The sequence below is a fragment of the Lactuca virosa genome, chromosome 1, assembly GCF_052849685.1.
Source record: "Lactuca virosa cultivar CGN04683 chromosome 1, Lactuca_virosa_CGN04683_v6, whole genome shotgun sequence".
In the NCBI taxonomy this organism is placed as follows: Eukaryota; Viridiplantae; Streptophyta; class Magnoliopsida; order Asterales; family Asteraceae; genus Lactuca; species Lactuca virosa.
Window position 1 is genome coordinate 295,159,817 of NC_136426.1, and position 18,113 is coordinate 295,177,929.

Consider the following 18,113-nt stretch of genomic DNA (forward strand, 5'->3'; position numbering starts at 1 on the left):
AAAAATTACATGAATGGTCCCTATGATTTGGGATAATTTGCACGTTTTGGTCCATAATTTATTTTTATTTTTTTAACTCAGAAGATCCATACTGTTTGTTTTTATTGCGTTCTTGGTCCCTGTCTTATCTAAAAAGACTATTTTGTCATTGATTTTTTAATTTATTTAAATAAACACACCCCCAACCCACTTCCACCTCAGCTTACCTTACCTTACCTAACCCACCTTATTTAAATAAATTAAAAAATCAATGGCAAAATAGTCTTTTTAGGTAAGACAGGGACCAAACACACAACAAAAATAAACTGTAGGGACTTTCCGAGTTAAAAAAAAAAAAAATGTTAAGGACCAAACGTGCAAATTACCCCAAACCATAGGGACCATTTGTGTAATTTACTCTATTTTTTTTTAAAGCAATGGTGATTTGTAAAAATGAAACAATTTTATAACAATAACCTGAAATAGAAATTTTAGTGATTGTAAAAGTAATCCTCAGAATCAGAATGCCAATAAACAAAACCACCACTTTTAAACAACTAAAAGATTTACAGAGACAAATCTACCACCATCTTTCTATACTTTTTCAAAAAACAAACAACAAATCTTGACATTAATCCAAAAAAAAAAAAAACTGTTGAAATGATAGGGGCAATATGGTCATATTGCTGCTCGTACAGCGGTTCTAGCAGCTTCACGTCTTAACTCAGCAGCCTGCCCACTGCCTCGAAAATACATGAATACTTGCTGCACAATGACATGTATACCCTTAAGTTTCAAACCTTTTTTTTTCTTTCCGCAAGGGCAAAATGGGAAAAGCGACGAGAAATCTTACCTGGATAACCCAGATGCTGAGCAGAGATTCTAGACAGAATAAACCGAATCCAACAAAGTAGAAGATCTAAACAAAAAATGAATGTAATTAGTACAATGGAAAATAGCATCCTACTTTAATTTTTTTAAAGTAAAATGTTGTAATAATAAATAAAAATAAAAGTATGTTGCTATTTCTTGCATCAAGAAACTTACCCCAACCAAAGCATGGTCTCCAACAAGATCAACAGCTGGTAGGATACCACTGTTTTCAAAAGGGGAAAAAAATTATAAATGAAGATCACAAAAGGGTATATTAGTAATATTGTTATTGGTTATTGGTTATTATTATTATATTAAAAATAGGAAGATAAGGAGAGATTACGCGAGAGATTTTCCTTTGAAGACAACTGGAGGAGCAACAGCGGCAAATATGACGAAAGCTATGTGAATCTGGAGAAAGAACATGAAGAAGTTGATGGAAAAATGTAAAAAGACAATAATGCCCCCGAAGAAAAAACTAAAGAGACTTACCAAGTAAAATAGGAAAAACCAAGTGAACTTGAACGCACTTTCGCTCCTGCAAAAGAGAAGGTGCGGTTTGTTAAGAAATAGTAAATGATTGTTTCTTTGAGTTAATAGAAAAAAGCATGTTTTTTTTGACATTGAGTTGTGAATTTTTACGAATTTGCCCTTATTTGATAAAGAAAATTAAGAGAAGGAATTTACCTAAAAGCACGATAAAGTGGGCGATACCATAACACATAGGCGCCTGGGACCCCTGATATGAAGTAGATAAGAGCAAGAAACCAAATCTTTGGATCTAAAGTAAAAGGAAAATAAAAATTAGAATTAGAATAAATCTCAAACAAATGTTTTAGTTAAGAGATTTAAAAAAATAAAATAAAATAAGTAATTAATATAAACGAACCTTCTCCTTTAATCCATGCTGTTGTTGTAGCCACAATGTTCCAAAGAAGGCAAAGAACTAATCCTGTTTGGTGATAAATTATTTTACATTATTAGTCACTTCAATTTTAGTAAGTTTTCATCAAGATTTTGAAAATGAGTCCAATGTTAAATATGATATTTTAAAAATTGTCACTTTTATTTTAGTAAGTTTTCATAACAAAAAAGACCTTATATTTTATTAGTTTTTCAGAAGAAAAAAAAAACCCTTAACTTTGTCTTTTTTTTTCCCGAAAAAAGCCCTCGACCTTCTAAATGTTTCCAAATAAATCCTCAACTTTTTCAGTTTTTCCCAAAAAAACATCACATTTTACAACTTTTTTTTTTGAGAGAAATAACTAAAAGGTCCAGATTGGAAAAAATAAAAAAATGAAAGGTCTTTTTTAGGAAAAAAATAAAGTTGAGGTTTAATCCGGAAAAAAACATAAAATATAAGGTCTTTTATAAGATGAACCCTATAATTAATTTACAGTTTTACATATTATAATTGTTATGTTTTAATAAAATAGTACAATAGTAATAATAAAAAGAATATGTTATTTTTTATTATGTTAAAGATTGAAAATATGGTTTTTGATATGATGTTTCATTTTTACTCGTTGCAATTCAATAAAAAGTAAATAACTATATATGATTCAATAAATGTCCCCATATTTATTCATATATTTTTTTCTTCCATTTCCTCTAGTGTACAATCATCTTCTGAAATATATATTTTTTTTTAAAAATATTTATTTAGAAAGTATAAGCAAATAAATACATACCCAAATATGTTGTGAATGCAACATATTGTAATTTCTGTAGATGAATTGGTATCTCATTTGCTATATCATGATGAATAATGGGGAAAAAAGGTGGCCAATTTTTCTCTTCAAGAACAATACCAGCTGAAAGAAAAAGCAGGATCGTTAAGTTTTCCAACAATATTACTCAAATGACTATTCTACCCTTCAATTAAATAACTATTTGTTGAAAACGTGGCATAATTACTCCTTCTATTGTGATTAAACCATTGTACTTTTTTTGACAATGTAAAGAAACATTTTTCCCAAAATACAAAAAACCAAAACCTTCATAATTTCACCATTTTATCTATGTTTAGACTTTGATTTTTTTTTTAATGAATTTAGCCACTGGACTATTATTATAATAATCCTCAAAAATAATAGTTGACTAACTAAATCGATAAAATGGTGAAAGGTAGAGAGTTTTTTTTTTTTTTTTTTTTTTTTGCCCTTTTTCATTTATGAGACAAATATATAAAGAAAATATGGTACCTCGAGCAGCTGCCTCTTCTTTGCGTTTTACTATCTACAAAATCAAAAAATTACAGATTTTATTGTAAATTCCTTGAATATACAAATTCGTGACATATTTTGTGTGTAAAAAAATAGAACAATGTTGCATAAATTGGTACAAAAAAAAAAGTGGAACATTGTTGTAAAAACCAGTAAAAAAAGTGAAACATCGTAAAAAATATGAAACGTTGTTTGCATAATTACACATTAAACCCTAAATCAAATGCACAGAAATTAGAAAGTACCTCTTCCCTCTTCCTCAAATCAGCTTCCTTACTTTGTAGTTCTCTCTCTTTCTTCTTCAGATCCTTCAACACACATTTCCATAGAGGGTAAGAGTTAGGGCCAACAATTACTCAATTTACATACACACAAACTTTCTAGGGCTTTCTTCGATCATAAAGATACAGAGGGCATTCACATCTTTTTCACAAACGATGAGATCAAGAGCGAGTCCCTGTCCTACCTTGTTCCAACTTTGTGGTTGGGACAAAAAATTGTTCACCTTTTGTCCCACTGACATTTAGTAGCAGTCTAATGCACACCAAACACAGTACAACATGTCATGTCATGTCATGTGAAATACACACCAACATACTAAACACAGTACAATATGTCATGTTATGTCATATCAAACACGGTACAACATGTCATGTTATGTCATGTCAAACACAGTACAGCATGTCATATTATGTCATGTCGAACACAGTACAACATGGCATGTTATGTCATGTCAAACACAGTACAACATGTCTTGTTATGTCATGTCAAACAAAGTACAAGATGTCATTTCATTTGTAACAAATGAATTCATAAAATCTAAAGTTGAGCTTACTACAGTTGAATCAAGTGGAATGTCAACCGATGCAGTCCGATCATAAAAATCTGCAGGCTCATGGGGAAGAGGCGAAAGCCTAGAGTTTGTAGCTGAAGGAACACTCTGCAAAACCCAACCAACAAACTTAGTTTCTTTTTCATTTTTAAATTTAAAAAGGACACAACTTAATCTCGTAAGTTGTATATGGATGTTTCTTACTAACATAATAAAGAAAAAAAGACTTAACACAAAAAGTCAAGAAAAGGAGACTTTAGCCATTTACTTATTCCTTTCATTTCCTTCATTTTCTCAAATATTTTTTAATCACCGATATTCCATACACCGCTTAATGAAAAAATTAAAAAAATAAAAAATTAAAAATTGGGACTTACAGTCGTGTAAAATGGGCCTCCACCAAAGTTTGACTTTCCGGCTCCTTTTCCTCCCGCTTGTTCTCCCTGAATATGTATAAGAATCATTATTACTAAAACAATGATAACAATTCAACTTTCAAGAATTGTTATAAAAAGCTAATTGCAAGAAATAGCAACGTACTTTCATTTGTTTATTTATTATAGCATATTAGCATCCTAATTTCACTTCTTTCATTTATAGCATTGCAACTTTACTTATCTTCTTATTAAGGCATTCTACTTGGAAAAGGGTTCATCGTATTAAATAGTAACCATGCTTTATAATTTTTTAATTTTTTGTTTCATTCTTATGAAATTTTGTAATGTGTTTTACCCTATTGAATAGTTGAAAACATCATTGTACGTATATTTTGGGTATTATTTATACAAGATTGGCACATATTTAGGGGGTTTTGGTTACATGCATTGGTTTATGGGTACGTGTTTTATCTAAACCAAACTTTTATATAACAGTTGTTATGCCACTTTATTAATGTCCACTAATTATGGTACAAAATTTCATAACAATGGAGCAACTCAACTTTCCAAAATATTTATAGAAAACTAACAGTTTTTTATTAAACTTACTAAGTACAGAGTTTTGGCAACTACTCTAATGAATGTATGTTGCTATTTATTGCAATTTACACATCTATAAACGAAGCAAGTAGTTGCAGAAACTAAATCAGAACCAGAAACATAAATCAACACAGTAACTATAAAATAAATAGAATTCGTTCAATCATATACCCTAAGTTCAATCTCGAAACAAATTAAGCAAATGAAATAATGAAACAAACCCTAGCCTGAAGCGAAGAACAGTATGAACTCAAAAATAACTGAACAAAACTCAAGGAAACCACATTGAATCAAGCGTTGAATGAGACGCAATAAGTTGATTCGAATAAGATTTACGACTTACAGCAAATGGATTCACTTCATCTCCTTCGTCAAAGGGATTAGGATCAAAACGACCGGCCATCAGTATCACCACCCAATTTGTAGAGAAATGGGATTATGAAGCAATAGGTAATTCGAAGAATTGTTGGTTAGATTCAAGATTGAAACTTGGTTTGAGTAAATTTAAAAAAGATTATGAACTTGTACGAAAATGTGAATGGGTGAACTTTGAAATAGACGATGACATCTTGTTGTCTCTCGGTCCAAGAAACTTCTCATTGTTTTCTTCATTTTTTTTTTCTTTTAATTTTTATTTTTTGGTAAACCAAATTTAATAGCTTAATACCTTTTTTTAAAATAATGTGTGTATATATAGCTGTTTTTGTTTGGACTTTTGTAATTTTATTTATTTATTTATAAAATGACTTAATAAAAAAATAAAATGGAAATAAAATAAATAAAAAAAGGCAACATATTCATGTTACACTCAAAATAGTAATTAAATCTCATATTTTTACCGATATAAGCTATTTGTAACATGAAACAAGGATTGATACCATATTGGTGTTGACGGGTATACAATAACAATGAATTGATATACCAACTAAATTATGTGAATTTCTGCATGCAGTATAGAATAAAATTACATATTTATATTTCATGTTGCTTTTAAATAAATGACTCAAATAAGTTTTGGTTTTTAATTAGACAAAACTGCACAAATGATCCCTGTTGTTAGCTGAAAATTATCACTTTAGTCCGAAAAAGTTTGGACTAGCACCAGATGTCCAAACTTTTTATTTTGTTGCGAGTTTGGTCCAATTTGCTTTTAACTTTTTTATAAAAATGATTTTGCCCTTGCTTTTTGTTTTTTTTTAGTTTTTTATTTATTTAAATATTTTTCTGATTAAAAGAAAATTTTAAAAAAATTTAAAAAGCCAAAACTCTCTCTCTCTCTCTCTCTCTCTCTCTCTCTCCACCACTTCGTTTCTTTTCAAAAGAAAAAAAATACAATCCATAAACACCACTTCAGAAATCCATAGAAATCAGAAATCCATGAACACCTACTTCAGAAATCAAAACACATCTTTATAGTTACGATTTTCATAAAAATAAAATATCACCACCACCATTGAAGATTTGAACTAGATTTAGGGGAAAGAAATCGATATATTGCCTTCAAACACAAAAACACACATACACGAACAGATCTCGTTTCATCTTCAAATCTCGGAGCATATATGACGAGGTAGAGAGATGGATTTCGATTGACCTCCGCCGGTTTGTCTTCTCTGAACCACGACGTAGACATGGAAGACAAAATGATGATAAAATCACATTCTTCTGCATAGTTTCATCTAAATCGATCTCGAAGACGAACCACCGTCAATCTAACCCTTGTTGAAGCCGCCTGTTAAAGCAATCCCTACCACCAAACACCCATCCCTTTACCTCAGGTCTCTCCCTTTGATTTCCCGTCACAAAACGTCGCATTTGAAAACCCTAGCCGCCAAGAAACCCTAACTTCAAATTTCGATCTCCTTTCTCTTGTCTTCGGCTGTCAAGGTTCAAAGGGAGGGTAGCAACGATCGAAGTGAGTGTTTGGGGTGGTGCTACCTGAACGAAGGGAGGCGCAGGGGGGCAGGCTGACGACAGCCGCCAGTTTCTTCTTCTTTAGATGGTGGTAAGCAATAAATAAGACACGCACACACACACAGAGAGAGAATGGCGATGATGAGGGCTGATCAGAAAAATATTACAGACGACTTGCCTAAATTTTTGTTGGAGATGGAGATGCTCTTTGAGGGTATCTCTTGGCAACAACAGTGAAACACAAAGATGGAAGAGGGATGGGGAAGACGGTGGGTGGAGAGAAAGTGGGAGATAGATTGTATATTTTATTTATTTTTTTCTTTATAAAAAAATTATTAAAGTAAAATAGCAAAGACAATTTTTTTTTCTTTTAAACAGAAAAATATTTAAATAAATAAAAAAAACTAAAAAAGAAAAAAGTAAGGGCAAAATCGTCATAATGAAAAAGTTCAAAACAAATTGGACCAAACTCGCAACAAAATGAAAACTTTGGACCTGTGGTGCTAGTACAAATTTATTTGTACTAAAGTGGCAATTTTGAGCAAACCATAAAGACCATTTGTGCAGTTTAGTCTTTTAATTAAGGGAGAATTTTATATATTTAATTAATATTTAGTGGTGTTTTTTATCTATAAACTTCTATATGGTCTAACAATGATAAATAGATGAAGGTCACCTACACCATTGGTGCGGATTTGAATGATCAGGAATTTAAAGCAAAAAAAAAAAAGAATTTGATACACTGAATAGAAAGTTATTACATCGAGAGCAAAAAAAATTGTCATTTACAAATGAGCTCTATGTAAATGTTGGTACTTGTGTACAATTAAAAGAAAACTTGTTTTTGTTCGGTGCATTATTTTAGAATTAAAAAGTTTTTTTTAACAAAAATAAGTAGAACTTTGAATTTCAAACGTTAGATAAAAATTTGACATAAAAATACATCAACAAAATGTATAAACCACCATCTCATCTCCAAAATAATAGATATTGTCAATAGAATTAATAAAACTCAAGGAGTGTCAACGAAGATCATATGCTCCAGGATGAATGAACGCATGAATTTGTCTTTCACCGCAGAAACCTGGAAAGAAACGATTGTATACATACTAAAATGAGGATACGACTCGACTACCATTCAAATAAAGCCATTGACCGTTGTCACTTTCCCTATAGTTTCACCATTGACTGCAGAACCAATGTAATCTGCAATAAAAACAAATAAGAATTGTATAACCCCCTCCTAAATATTAACAATTAGAAACATGAAGGCATATCGAATCGAGAAATCATATTTGATCATGTTGGTAGCTTTTTAAATCGTTATCTTAAGTATGTTGCTATTAAAAATATAAGTATGATATTGACTTTATTGGTAGTTTTTAAAACATTATGGCAAGTATATTGTTGTTATTGGAAAGAAAATATGAATACATTTCTATTATGAGTCAGAAAGCTGTCATTTTGCTGATATAACAGTTTTGAAGTATATTGTTTTTACTGGAAAGAAAATATGAATACATTATTATTATGGGTCATAAAGTCGTCACTTTGCTAATATAACAGTTTTGATCCCAAATATTTTTTTCCTTGCAGATTTCGTCCCTGAGTGTAACTATCTTTTTGTCCCTTACTCCAAAAAATATATAATTTTTGGTTAGTGTTATGAGTTTAATAAAGTATTTATGTTATTAAAAGTTACATAAACAAAAATCGGTTTATACTCCAATCCATTCCATCATAAACAAAACAAACTACTTTTTTTCATTCTAATATAAGGAAGCATTCCGTTCCTTCCTCGATTCCATCATACTTTATACTACCTCATATTTTAAGAAGGAAATGAAAATGTCTAAAGCATACTTACCATATCAGGTGGAGAACTGATTATTCCAAGTGGTAGCTTCATGTTGCCAACTCTATGGGTCCCACAAATGAAACCGGGACTCAAGATTAGATCTAAAAAGAAAATTAAAAACTCAATGTCATAATACATGCAAAAAGTAAGAAGAATGACATGTACATGTTACAAAAATAAGATGATATAATAGTCACGTCCATATGGAAACTTTACCAACAATTCTGTTTTAGTAGCTCTCTGAAAACCTCCAATACTTCTTAATAATCTTCACTTTTGTAATATTCAAAAATCACAAAAATTTAAAATTTTCAAAACTCAACCATTCATTATCATTGTTTACAAAATATTCATTGTTTTCAAAGTATTATTTCAAATCAGAGTTTTTCCCTAAGATCCAATGACAAAATAGGAAGATGTGTACGATCACGCTTTCGCCTTCCCACGAAGTACCATCACACAAACATATAATCAACCAGATAACGGGTCCACAAGCTCCTAGTTGGATTACCCCTAGCCCACAACCTTATGGTTGGAATGCCCTGGCCCACAACCTTACGGTTGGAATGCCTAATACATAATGGGTCAACAACCTCCTGGTTGGATTACCCCCGACCCACAACCTTCTGGTTGAATGCCCTGGACCACAACCTTATGGTTGGAATGCCTCTGTCTGTTGACTTACAACACAAAGCAGTACAGTCTCAACCCCGACCATACCATGTCAACATGCACAAAACAAATAACATATATCCAACACCAGATAATCATATAACTAGTTAACAAACTATCAGGCAGATCTACAAATCACTATTGTATAACAACATCCTATATACCAGGATACATAACTAAAAGGGTCAGCATTGGTGCCTTCGAACCTTAAGAACAGTGAGGAAACTCACATCACAATCTGACGAATAGTTGAACAAGATACTGCTCCAGATACCGACTTTATAGGTCACCTATTCAACATATAGAGACTAAGGCTCAACTATAGATCAAAAAACCCAAAATACCCTTAAGTCAAACTTGGTCAACCCAGGTCAAAGTCAATGGGTCAAGAAGTCCACTTGGTCCACTCAGCTGAGTAAGCGGGGCGTACTCAGCTCCTACGTTAGGCGTACTCCTGCCTTGACCGGAGTCGGGAGTTTGACGGCGTACATGTGGCGTACATTGGGGTATGCACGGCGTACACCCATGATCTTCTCTTCTCAATAAGAGCTTAATGCATTAAGCTCTTACGTACAAACTTTAGATCCAAGGATAAAATACCACTAAGAGTCATAAAGTATCTAACTTTATGACTTTGCATTTCCATTAAGTGCTGAATACACAAAATCCCAACATCTTAATGCCTTAAGACCTTCTAGAGCATGCATGGAGAAAAAATAAGCATCAAGAACACATTTTTATGGCTCGAGACCCCTCATAAGGTCTTAAAGGACAACTTATTTGGCTAAGAACATGTCATGCTCAAGAGTCACCATATTTGGGATCAAAAGTGCCCTAAATGAAGAAATGACTATAGGATGGTGAGGGAATGAGAAATGAGAGATAATGATGCTTAAATATGGACAAAACCATAAAAATTAGGGTTTGAAGTTCCACCACGTACACCCTGCGTACGCGGTGTACGCCCAACATACTAGGGTCCACCCCAGTACGCCTAGCATACACAACGTATGCTCAACGTACTACCTCCTGGCCAAAATTACCAAAATGACACTATGGACCATTATTGCAATCTTTTCAACCCAAGGGTCAAAATTCAATGTTCTTTCATACTCAAGGTTAAAATTAAAAATACATGGGGTATTACAATTCTCCCCCACTTGATCTAGACTTCGTCCTCGAAGTTGGCTGCCACAAATAAGTCAGGATAATGCTCTCGCATCTCTGCCTCCGGCTCCCAGGTCCACTTGAACTAGACTTCATCTTTCTCTCCATTATTTCTACCGGCCTCTCAATATAATTTAGGCGTTCATCGACCTGAATTTCATCCAAAGGGACCACTGTCTCATCATCCAACATGCACTTCCGCAGCTGCGAAACATGGAAAGTGTTGTGGATCTGGCTGAGCTCACTTGGAAAATCCAAATGGCAGGCCACCTTGGCTACCCTTTCAATCACACGGAACGGTCCAATATACCAATCTAATATACCAGGGCGAGAACTTCAGTAGCACCGTATCGCCGACCTGAAACTCTAACTCTGATTTGTGTCGGTCGGCATAACTCTTCTGCCTACTATGAGCGGTTTGTAGTCTCTGCCTGATCTGCTGGATAAGCTCTGTGGTTTGGAGGACTGCTTCAGTCCTCCCCATGACCTTGTGACCAACCTCTCCCCAACAACTGGGGTACGACATCTCCGATCATATAGGAGCTCAAAAGGTGGGGCACCAATGCTGGAGTGATAGTTTTTGTTGTAGGAAAACTCCTCAAGGGGTAGGTAGGAATCCCAACTCCCACCAAAATCTATGAAACAAGCCCACAACATATCCTCAAGTGTCTGGATGGTCCTCTCACTCTGACCGTCGGTCTGCGGATGATAAGCAGTGCTGAAATATAGCCTCGTGCCCAGTTCCTCATGGAACTTCTGCCAAAATCATGAAGTGAACCGAACATCTTATTCTGATACAATGGAGACCAAAACCCCATGACGAGCAACAATCTCCCGTAAATATACATCGGCCAACTTTTCGGCCGAGGATCTCTCTTGGATGGCCAAAAAGTGGGCACTCTTGGTCAATCGATCCATAATGATCCATATAGCATCAAAACCCTTGACAGTCTTTGATAACTTGGTGATGCAATCCATGGTGATTTATTCCCACTTCCACATGGGAACCTCCAAATGCTGCAGCTTGTCATGCGGCCTCTGATGCTCGGCCTTGACCATCGTACAGGTCAAGTACCTCTCAATATACCAGACTATCTCTCTCTTCATACACGACCACCAGTAACTTAGCCTCAAATCCCGATACATCTTGGTGGTTCCCGGGTGTATCAAAACGTGAGACATATGAGCCTCCTTCAAAATCATATGTCGGATCGCACCAGAAACTGGAACCCAAACCCGACCACACTGGGTCACCAATCCCCGACTATCGGTGACAAATCGATCAATCTCGCCCCTGATCCTCTCTTGTTTCCAATTCTCCTTCTTTAATCCCTCTGCATGTGCCCCTATGATCAAATCCAAAAGCGGAGAATCAATGGATAACCTCATACACATCTCCCAGCTGAAGATCTCGCCAAGTTACGGCTCAAAGCATTCATTGACTCATGTTCAGGTTCGGCTGGTCCATAAGATATGCCAAACTATTGTGATCCGTGTAAACGATATAAAGGACCCCATATAGATAATGTTTCCAAATATTTAGGGCAAATACCACTGCCCCCAACTCCAGGTCATGAGTAGGATATCGTGTCTCATACGGATTCAACTCCTGAGAAGCATAAGCAATCACTAGTCCCCTCTGCATAAGGATTGCCCCCCCAAAATAGTGATGGAGGCATCACAAAATACCACAAAATCCTTGACACCCTCTAGAAGGATTAATACCATGGCCTCACATAACCTCTACCGTAGTGTCTCAAATACCGTCTGCTGCTCAGGACCCCATCGGAAATCCACTCCCTTCCTCGTCAGACGAGTGAGGGATACAACGATCTTGGAGAAATCTTGGATAAACCTCCGATAATATCCCACCAAACCCAAGAAACTCCTGCTATCCAAGGGATATTTCGGAACCTCCCACAACATCACGACCTCAATCTTGACTGGATCGACCAAAATCTCGTTATGGTAACTCATACTTTGAGTGTAACGCCCTGTTCTGAATCGTTTCCTAATACGGGGTGGTGACCCGAAGACCGAGTATCATTAGGCTTAGGGCCTTTGAGGAAAAGATATGTAGACCTATTTGGGTGTGGGTAATGTAATTTGGATGATCCGGAAGTCCGGTTTGTGTTTTGGAGCCAAAGGGTTTTTCGGTAAAGTGTTAGTTCGAGATTTTATGGAAATTAGATTTTTGTTCATGAAGTTTTAAGGAAAGTATGAGTTGATAGAAGTGTAGAGATTCTCATTACCTCTTCGTGGATATAAGGATCATCGGAAACAGAATTATAATGAAGAAGTTATGGCCTTTAGAAGATTCATGGTTTTAGGGTTAAATCGTGTACGCAGGACATACACAAGTGTACGCATTGCGTACTAGTGAGAAGGCCAATATGTAGGGCGTACAGTGGCATACGTTGTGTGTATTAAGTAAATTGATCGCGAGTGCTTTAGGGAGTACATTGGGCGTATCAGATGCACGTTGGGCATTCTCAAGTCAGACCCAAACCCTAATTTAGGGTCTTGGACCCTATTTAAGCTCGTTAAATCACCACCAAACCCTATTATCTTTAGCCTCCATCCCTCTAAACCCTATAATCGAAACCCTAGCCCCTATTTGAGTGGTTTTTGAGCTTTTGGTGGTATTTCATGCATTTTAGTGTTCATAGAAGAAGAAGTAACTTCTTGGAGAAGTGTGGGATTGCTTGAAGATTTTGCTGGATTAGGTGTCTAAGCCCATAACTATAATCGGTATGTACTTGACCCGAGAGTAGCATGATCCTTTTGGGTTGCCTTCACCAATGCAATTTGATAGGATGGACTTTTGAGAATAAGGTTATTTGTGATTTATTAATATATTACAAGTATAATATATTAATGTGAAATCATATTATTTAATTATTATTGATCAGAAATTAATTTGGAATTAATTTAGTGATCAAAAGAGACTAATTAAATATACAGGGACTGATTTGGTAAATCAATGATTCTTATAGTGTGGGCCAATGATCCATGGTTAATTAGGATGGGCTAAACCAACTTGGATAGTCCATGGAGGTTTAACCCATGGAGCCTAAGTAATATCAAGGGTCGTGGTGCTTTAAGGTTTGCATGGATGTAACCCTAGAACTTGTCACACTAAAAAGGAACTCCCTAGAGTTAAAATCAGTGGCCAATACATTCTTAGAGAGTGTGAACCGGTTTTGTGCTAAGCAACTTATTCTCTCAAGCCCCCTTTTTTCACTTGATGTTTGTGAGATATTAGAGGCATCACATTTGAGGTGCTAAAGCTTTTGAAGGCCAAGAACTACAAGTCCCACTAAGAGGTAAGTTATCTAACTAGTTATATTGTTCAATTTTCAAATTGTATGCTAGTTAGGAAGTGTGCTTTGGAAAATCAAATTGCATGTATAATTAGAGAAAACATAGATCCAAAGCATCTAGGGTTGCATGTGCACCATAAGATTGTTAGAGTGCTCAAAACCCTTCAGTGGTATCAGAGCCCATGTTAGTTTTCTATTATATTGATGCTATTGTATTATTTTTCAAAGCTGAAAAATTGTTCTGACAGCACCTACTCGACAAGTGCATGTTTGAACTTGACGAGTAAGTTGAATTTTGCCTTGAACACGACGAGTCCATAATTGGACTCGACGAGTTGGATAATCAGATGATAGTTTTTCGAGTTTTTGGCCGGAATTGGATTAGGATCATTACCCCAAACTGTTTTTTGAAACATAAAATTTGTTTTCTTGATATGGTAGTGATCATGCTCATCCAATTAAAAAATAATTGTCAAAATTTCAAGATTTGTATTAGTTTATATGCTTAGGCTAATTTCTTGCAATTGTTGATATGAATTATCTTGACTTATGAGTTTAACTAGATCATAGATAAATTATTTGATTATTTTGTTAATTAAAATGTTTGATCTAAATGCCTTTAATGAATTCCATAACTTGTCCTCAAGTTATGGAAAATGAAAAGTCTCACTTTTAAAAGTCATTAAACTCATAAGTTATAGAAATGAAAAGTTTTGAAGAGTTTCAAAACTTGCCCTCAAGTTTTGGAATTTGTAAAGTCACTCTTATGAATACTTTAATTCCAAACCCTAGAATTTTAAAAGTTTAAAATTCAACCCTTATACTATTATAATATTAAAAGTTTAATAATTATATATATATATATATATATATATATATATATATATATATATATATGTATAAGACAAGTTAATCTTACCGTTAGTAGGCCTCATTCACGAAGTCGGTCTATAAGGGGGGGTATAAGGTTACTACCTGTAAAATGGTGGTTTAATGGGTGTCCACTCTCACCCACCGCTTCCTTGACTGGTGGAGGGTCGTTAGTCGAACGGGTAGGATAGGACATTAATTCTTGTTAAAAGTATAATGATAATTATACAGTAACTAAATGTTTTATTAAATTCCCAATCTTAGTTACTTTAGGAAAAATGTAAAATTGATGCTAATCCATGAAATTGCACTTTGCACCTTGCCAAGTCGTTAATAGAGTGTGTGTGGTTAACCGACACACTAACATGTACTAGTAAGGGTGGCAAAGGGTAGCTTGATGTTTGTCATAGGTCAATAGAGCGTGTGTGGTTAACTGACACATTGATTAGGTGATAAATGACATCGAGTGTGCGAAGCACATTTGCATGGTTATTCACTCCTTGTTTGTGATTCTCGGTATCCCAGTCACAAACTTGAAGGGCATAATCGAGATTTAAACATGCCACTGAAAAGTTCAATGAATCTCAAAAGAATCTAGGAATTTCAATCCAATTAAAACTTAATAATCAATTTCGTTTTTCATGGTGGAAATTGGTAAATTGTCATTTACCTACCTTCAAATATTCTGCAATTGGATTATGACATCCCTCTTCCAAATTGTAAAATATTGTGTTGGGTCCTAGCCTTAATATTTCATTTGGGTGTCATATTAAGGACTCTTATATAATCTAAACTTTGTCTTTTTTTTTCAGATGTCTTCCAACACTGCTTCTGGCTCAAACCCTACTGGCTCTTTCTCCCTAGTGAACTTGTGTGAGAGAGTTATCTTTGATGGTTCCAACTTTAATGATTGGATCAGGAACATCATGATGGTTACTCGTTACGAGGACAAGGAATATGTCCTCGACAAAGAGCTTAAGGAAATTGATGAGTCGTCTGCTACTCATAAGGAGATCACTGAGTTTAGGACTCATGAGAAGGATGCCACCAAGGTGTCTTGTATCATGTTGGCCACTATGACAGCTGAACTCCAAATGTCCTATGAGGACTTCTACCCTTTTGAGATGCACCAAGACTTGATGGAAAGATACCATCAAAGTGCTCATCAAGAGAGGTATGAAATCATCACCTCCATGTTAACAACAAAGATGAAGGATAGAGAACCCATCACATCCCACTTACATAAAATGAAAAGGTTTGTAGACCGCTTACTGAAGTTGAGTGTGAACTTCGATGAAGAGTTGGCTATAGATATCATTCTACACTCTTTACCTCCATGTTATGATCAGTTCCGTATGACCTATCATATGAACAAGGAGGAGGTCACTCTTAGCAAGCTTCAAGGCCTTTTGAGGACTGCTGAAAGTAGTCTCAAAGGTAAATTTGTTGTTTCTACTCCTAGTGCTGTTGTCCCTGTATTGGCAATTGGACATTGGAAAGGGAAGAAGAGGAAGGCTCCCTTTAAGAGTCGCAAGGGAAAGTCTCTTGATGGATCCTCTTGTAGTGGGAACAAAGCTGGTTCCGTTAATGCCTCTACCAACCCGAACGAAGCAGAGTATTTCTATTGTCATGATAAAGGGCACTGGAAACGAAGCTGCCCCAAATACTTGCAGGATGTCAAGGATGGGAAGGTTAAACCCACACATACAGGTATTTATACTATTCTATCTAATAACTCATCACATTTTTGTTCTTGGGTCCTTGATACTTGTTGTGGATTTCGCATTTGTTCTGATTTGCAGGGACTAAAAAGAAGTAAGGATGTGGAGCACGGGAAGATGAACTTGATCATGGGGAATATGAAAATGTCGTCTGTCACCAAGGTTGAAGTTTATTCTTTATTACTTAGTAGTGGGTTAGAATTAGATTTGAATAATTGTTGCTACTCGTTTGACATGGCGAGAAATATTATTTCCTTTCATGGTTTGTACAAACAAGGTTTTAGTTTTTCATTTGATAATGAAATTGGTGCTATTAATGCTTTTTATAATGGTGTTTTTTTATTTTAAAGCATTACCTTGTAATGGTGTATATGAAACTGTGATGGTTGTAGACAACTTAGGAAATAATGTGTTGCACATTGATTCTTCCAATAGTTCGGATAAGGCATGCTTGTGGCATTGTCGTCTTGGACATGTCAACAAGAAGCGCATAGGCCAACTCCAAAAGGCTGGAGTCTTGGAGTCATTCGACTTAAGGTCGGATGACATTTGCGAATCTTCTTTGCTTGGAAAGATGACCAAGTCACCCTTCACTAGTACTTGTGAAAGGGGTGAAGGTTTGTTGGATCTCATACACACCGATGTGTGTGGACCCTTCAGAACCGCCACAAGGGATGCTAACTGCTTCTATGTGACTTTTACTGATGATTACAACAAATATGGCTATATCCACTTAATCAAGCATAAGTCAAAAACCTTTGAAAAATTCAAACAAGAAGTGGAGAATCAGTTGGGTAGGAAGATAAAGATGCTCCGATCCGATCGGGGTGGTGAGTATCTTAGTATCGAGTTCCTAGACTATCTTAAGGAATGTGGAATCATTTCACAATTGATGTCACCTAGGACACCACAACTTAATGGTGTGGCTGAGAGGCGCAATCGAACCTTGTTGGACATGGTTCGTTCCATGATGAGTCGAGCTTCGTTACCTATCTCATTTTGGGGGTATGCCTTAGAGACTGCCGCCCATATCCTTAATCTAGTCCCAACTAAGAAGGTTGCCCAAACACCTCACGAGATGTGGACAAGGAAGGTTCCCTCGGTAGCACACATCAAGGTTTAGGGTTGCGAGGCTTTCGTGAGACGCGAGTCTCACGAAAAGCTCGAACCTCATAGTGAGCGGTGTATTTTCATTGGCTACCCATAGAAATCCTTTGGATATCTCTTCTACATACCGAGTGACAATGTTGTCTTCGTTGCGAGGAGATGAGTCTTTTGCGAGAGAGAACTCATAGGCCAAGGGGACAGTTGGAGGCAAATTGACCTTGAAGAGCTTCAAGAGTCAAGCGGTGAAGGAACCTCAAACAAAAGCGATCAACTTGAGGAGGAAACTCCTGTTGAACCAGTTGACGAGTCCGTACCTCTGAGGCGCTCCAGTAAAGTTAGTGTTCCACCTGTGTTATATGGTTTCCATATAACATCTGAGGGTGATACATTTATCAGTGATAGCACACTGGTAAATTTGGATGAACCTAACAATTACAAGGTGTAACGACCCCAATTTTATCGGATGTATTTTTTTTTAAAACAATTCCCATAATTCATAATTTCCAAACCATTTGTTTTCCCAAATCACAATTATTACAATTTCAATGTACTTTGAAAACATCAGATAGTCCCATCACACAAAGAGAGAGGTAGA

General features: G+C 35.5%; 1 protein-coding gene across 2 annotated transcripts; it reads right to left on the reverse strand.

Moving 5' to 3' along the window:
* Nucleotides 1–510: 510 nt before the first annotated feature.
* Nucleotides 511–5,423, reverse strand: LOC145167205 (secretory carrier-associated membrane protein 3-like). 2 transcript variants are annotated; one of them, XM_079086331.1, is made up of 13 exons: nucleotides 5,230–5,423; nucleotides 4,287–4,352; nucleotides 3,916–4,017; nucleotides 3,323–3,385; nucleotides 3,057–3,090; nucleotides 2,544–2,666; nucleotides 1,742–1,804; nucleotides 1,540–1,633; nucleotides 1,345–1,390; nucleotides 1,196–1,263; nucleotides 1,027–1,075; nucleotides 833–898; nucleotides 511–744 (listed from the first exon to the last, which is right to left on the reverse strand). In XM_079086331.1, exons 1-13 carry the CDS (start codon nucleotides 5,287–5,289, stop codon nucleotides 658–660), a joined length of 921 nt encoding a protein of 306 aa, XP_078942457.1. In that variant the 5' UTR covers nucleotides 5,290–5,423; the 3' UTR covers nucleotides 511–657. The 2 variants fall into 2 exon arrangements, with proteins under 2 accessions (XP_078942457.1, XP_078942449.1); XM_079086323.1 differs by having other exon boundaries at nucleotides 3,913–4,017.
* Between the last annotated feature and the right edge of the window lie 12,690 nt (nucleotides 5,424–18,113).

Bases quoted from the DNA above. Each gene is read 5' to 3' on its own strand.
- LOC145167205 (XM_079086323.1), bottom strand. From the start codon at position 5,289: ATGGCCGGTCGTTTTGATCCTAATCCCTTTGACGAAGGAGATGAAGTG. The intron at 4,018-4,286 runs GTAAGTCCCAAT...TGGGTTTTGCAG, and splicing joins GAGGCCCATTTTACACGACT to AGTGTTCCTTCAGCTACAAA. The intron at 3,386-3,912 runs GTAAGCTCAACT...TGTGTGTTGAAG, and splicing joins TTCCACTTGATTCAACTGTA to GATCTGAAGAAGAAAGAGAG.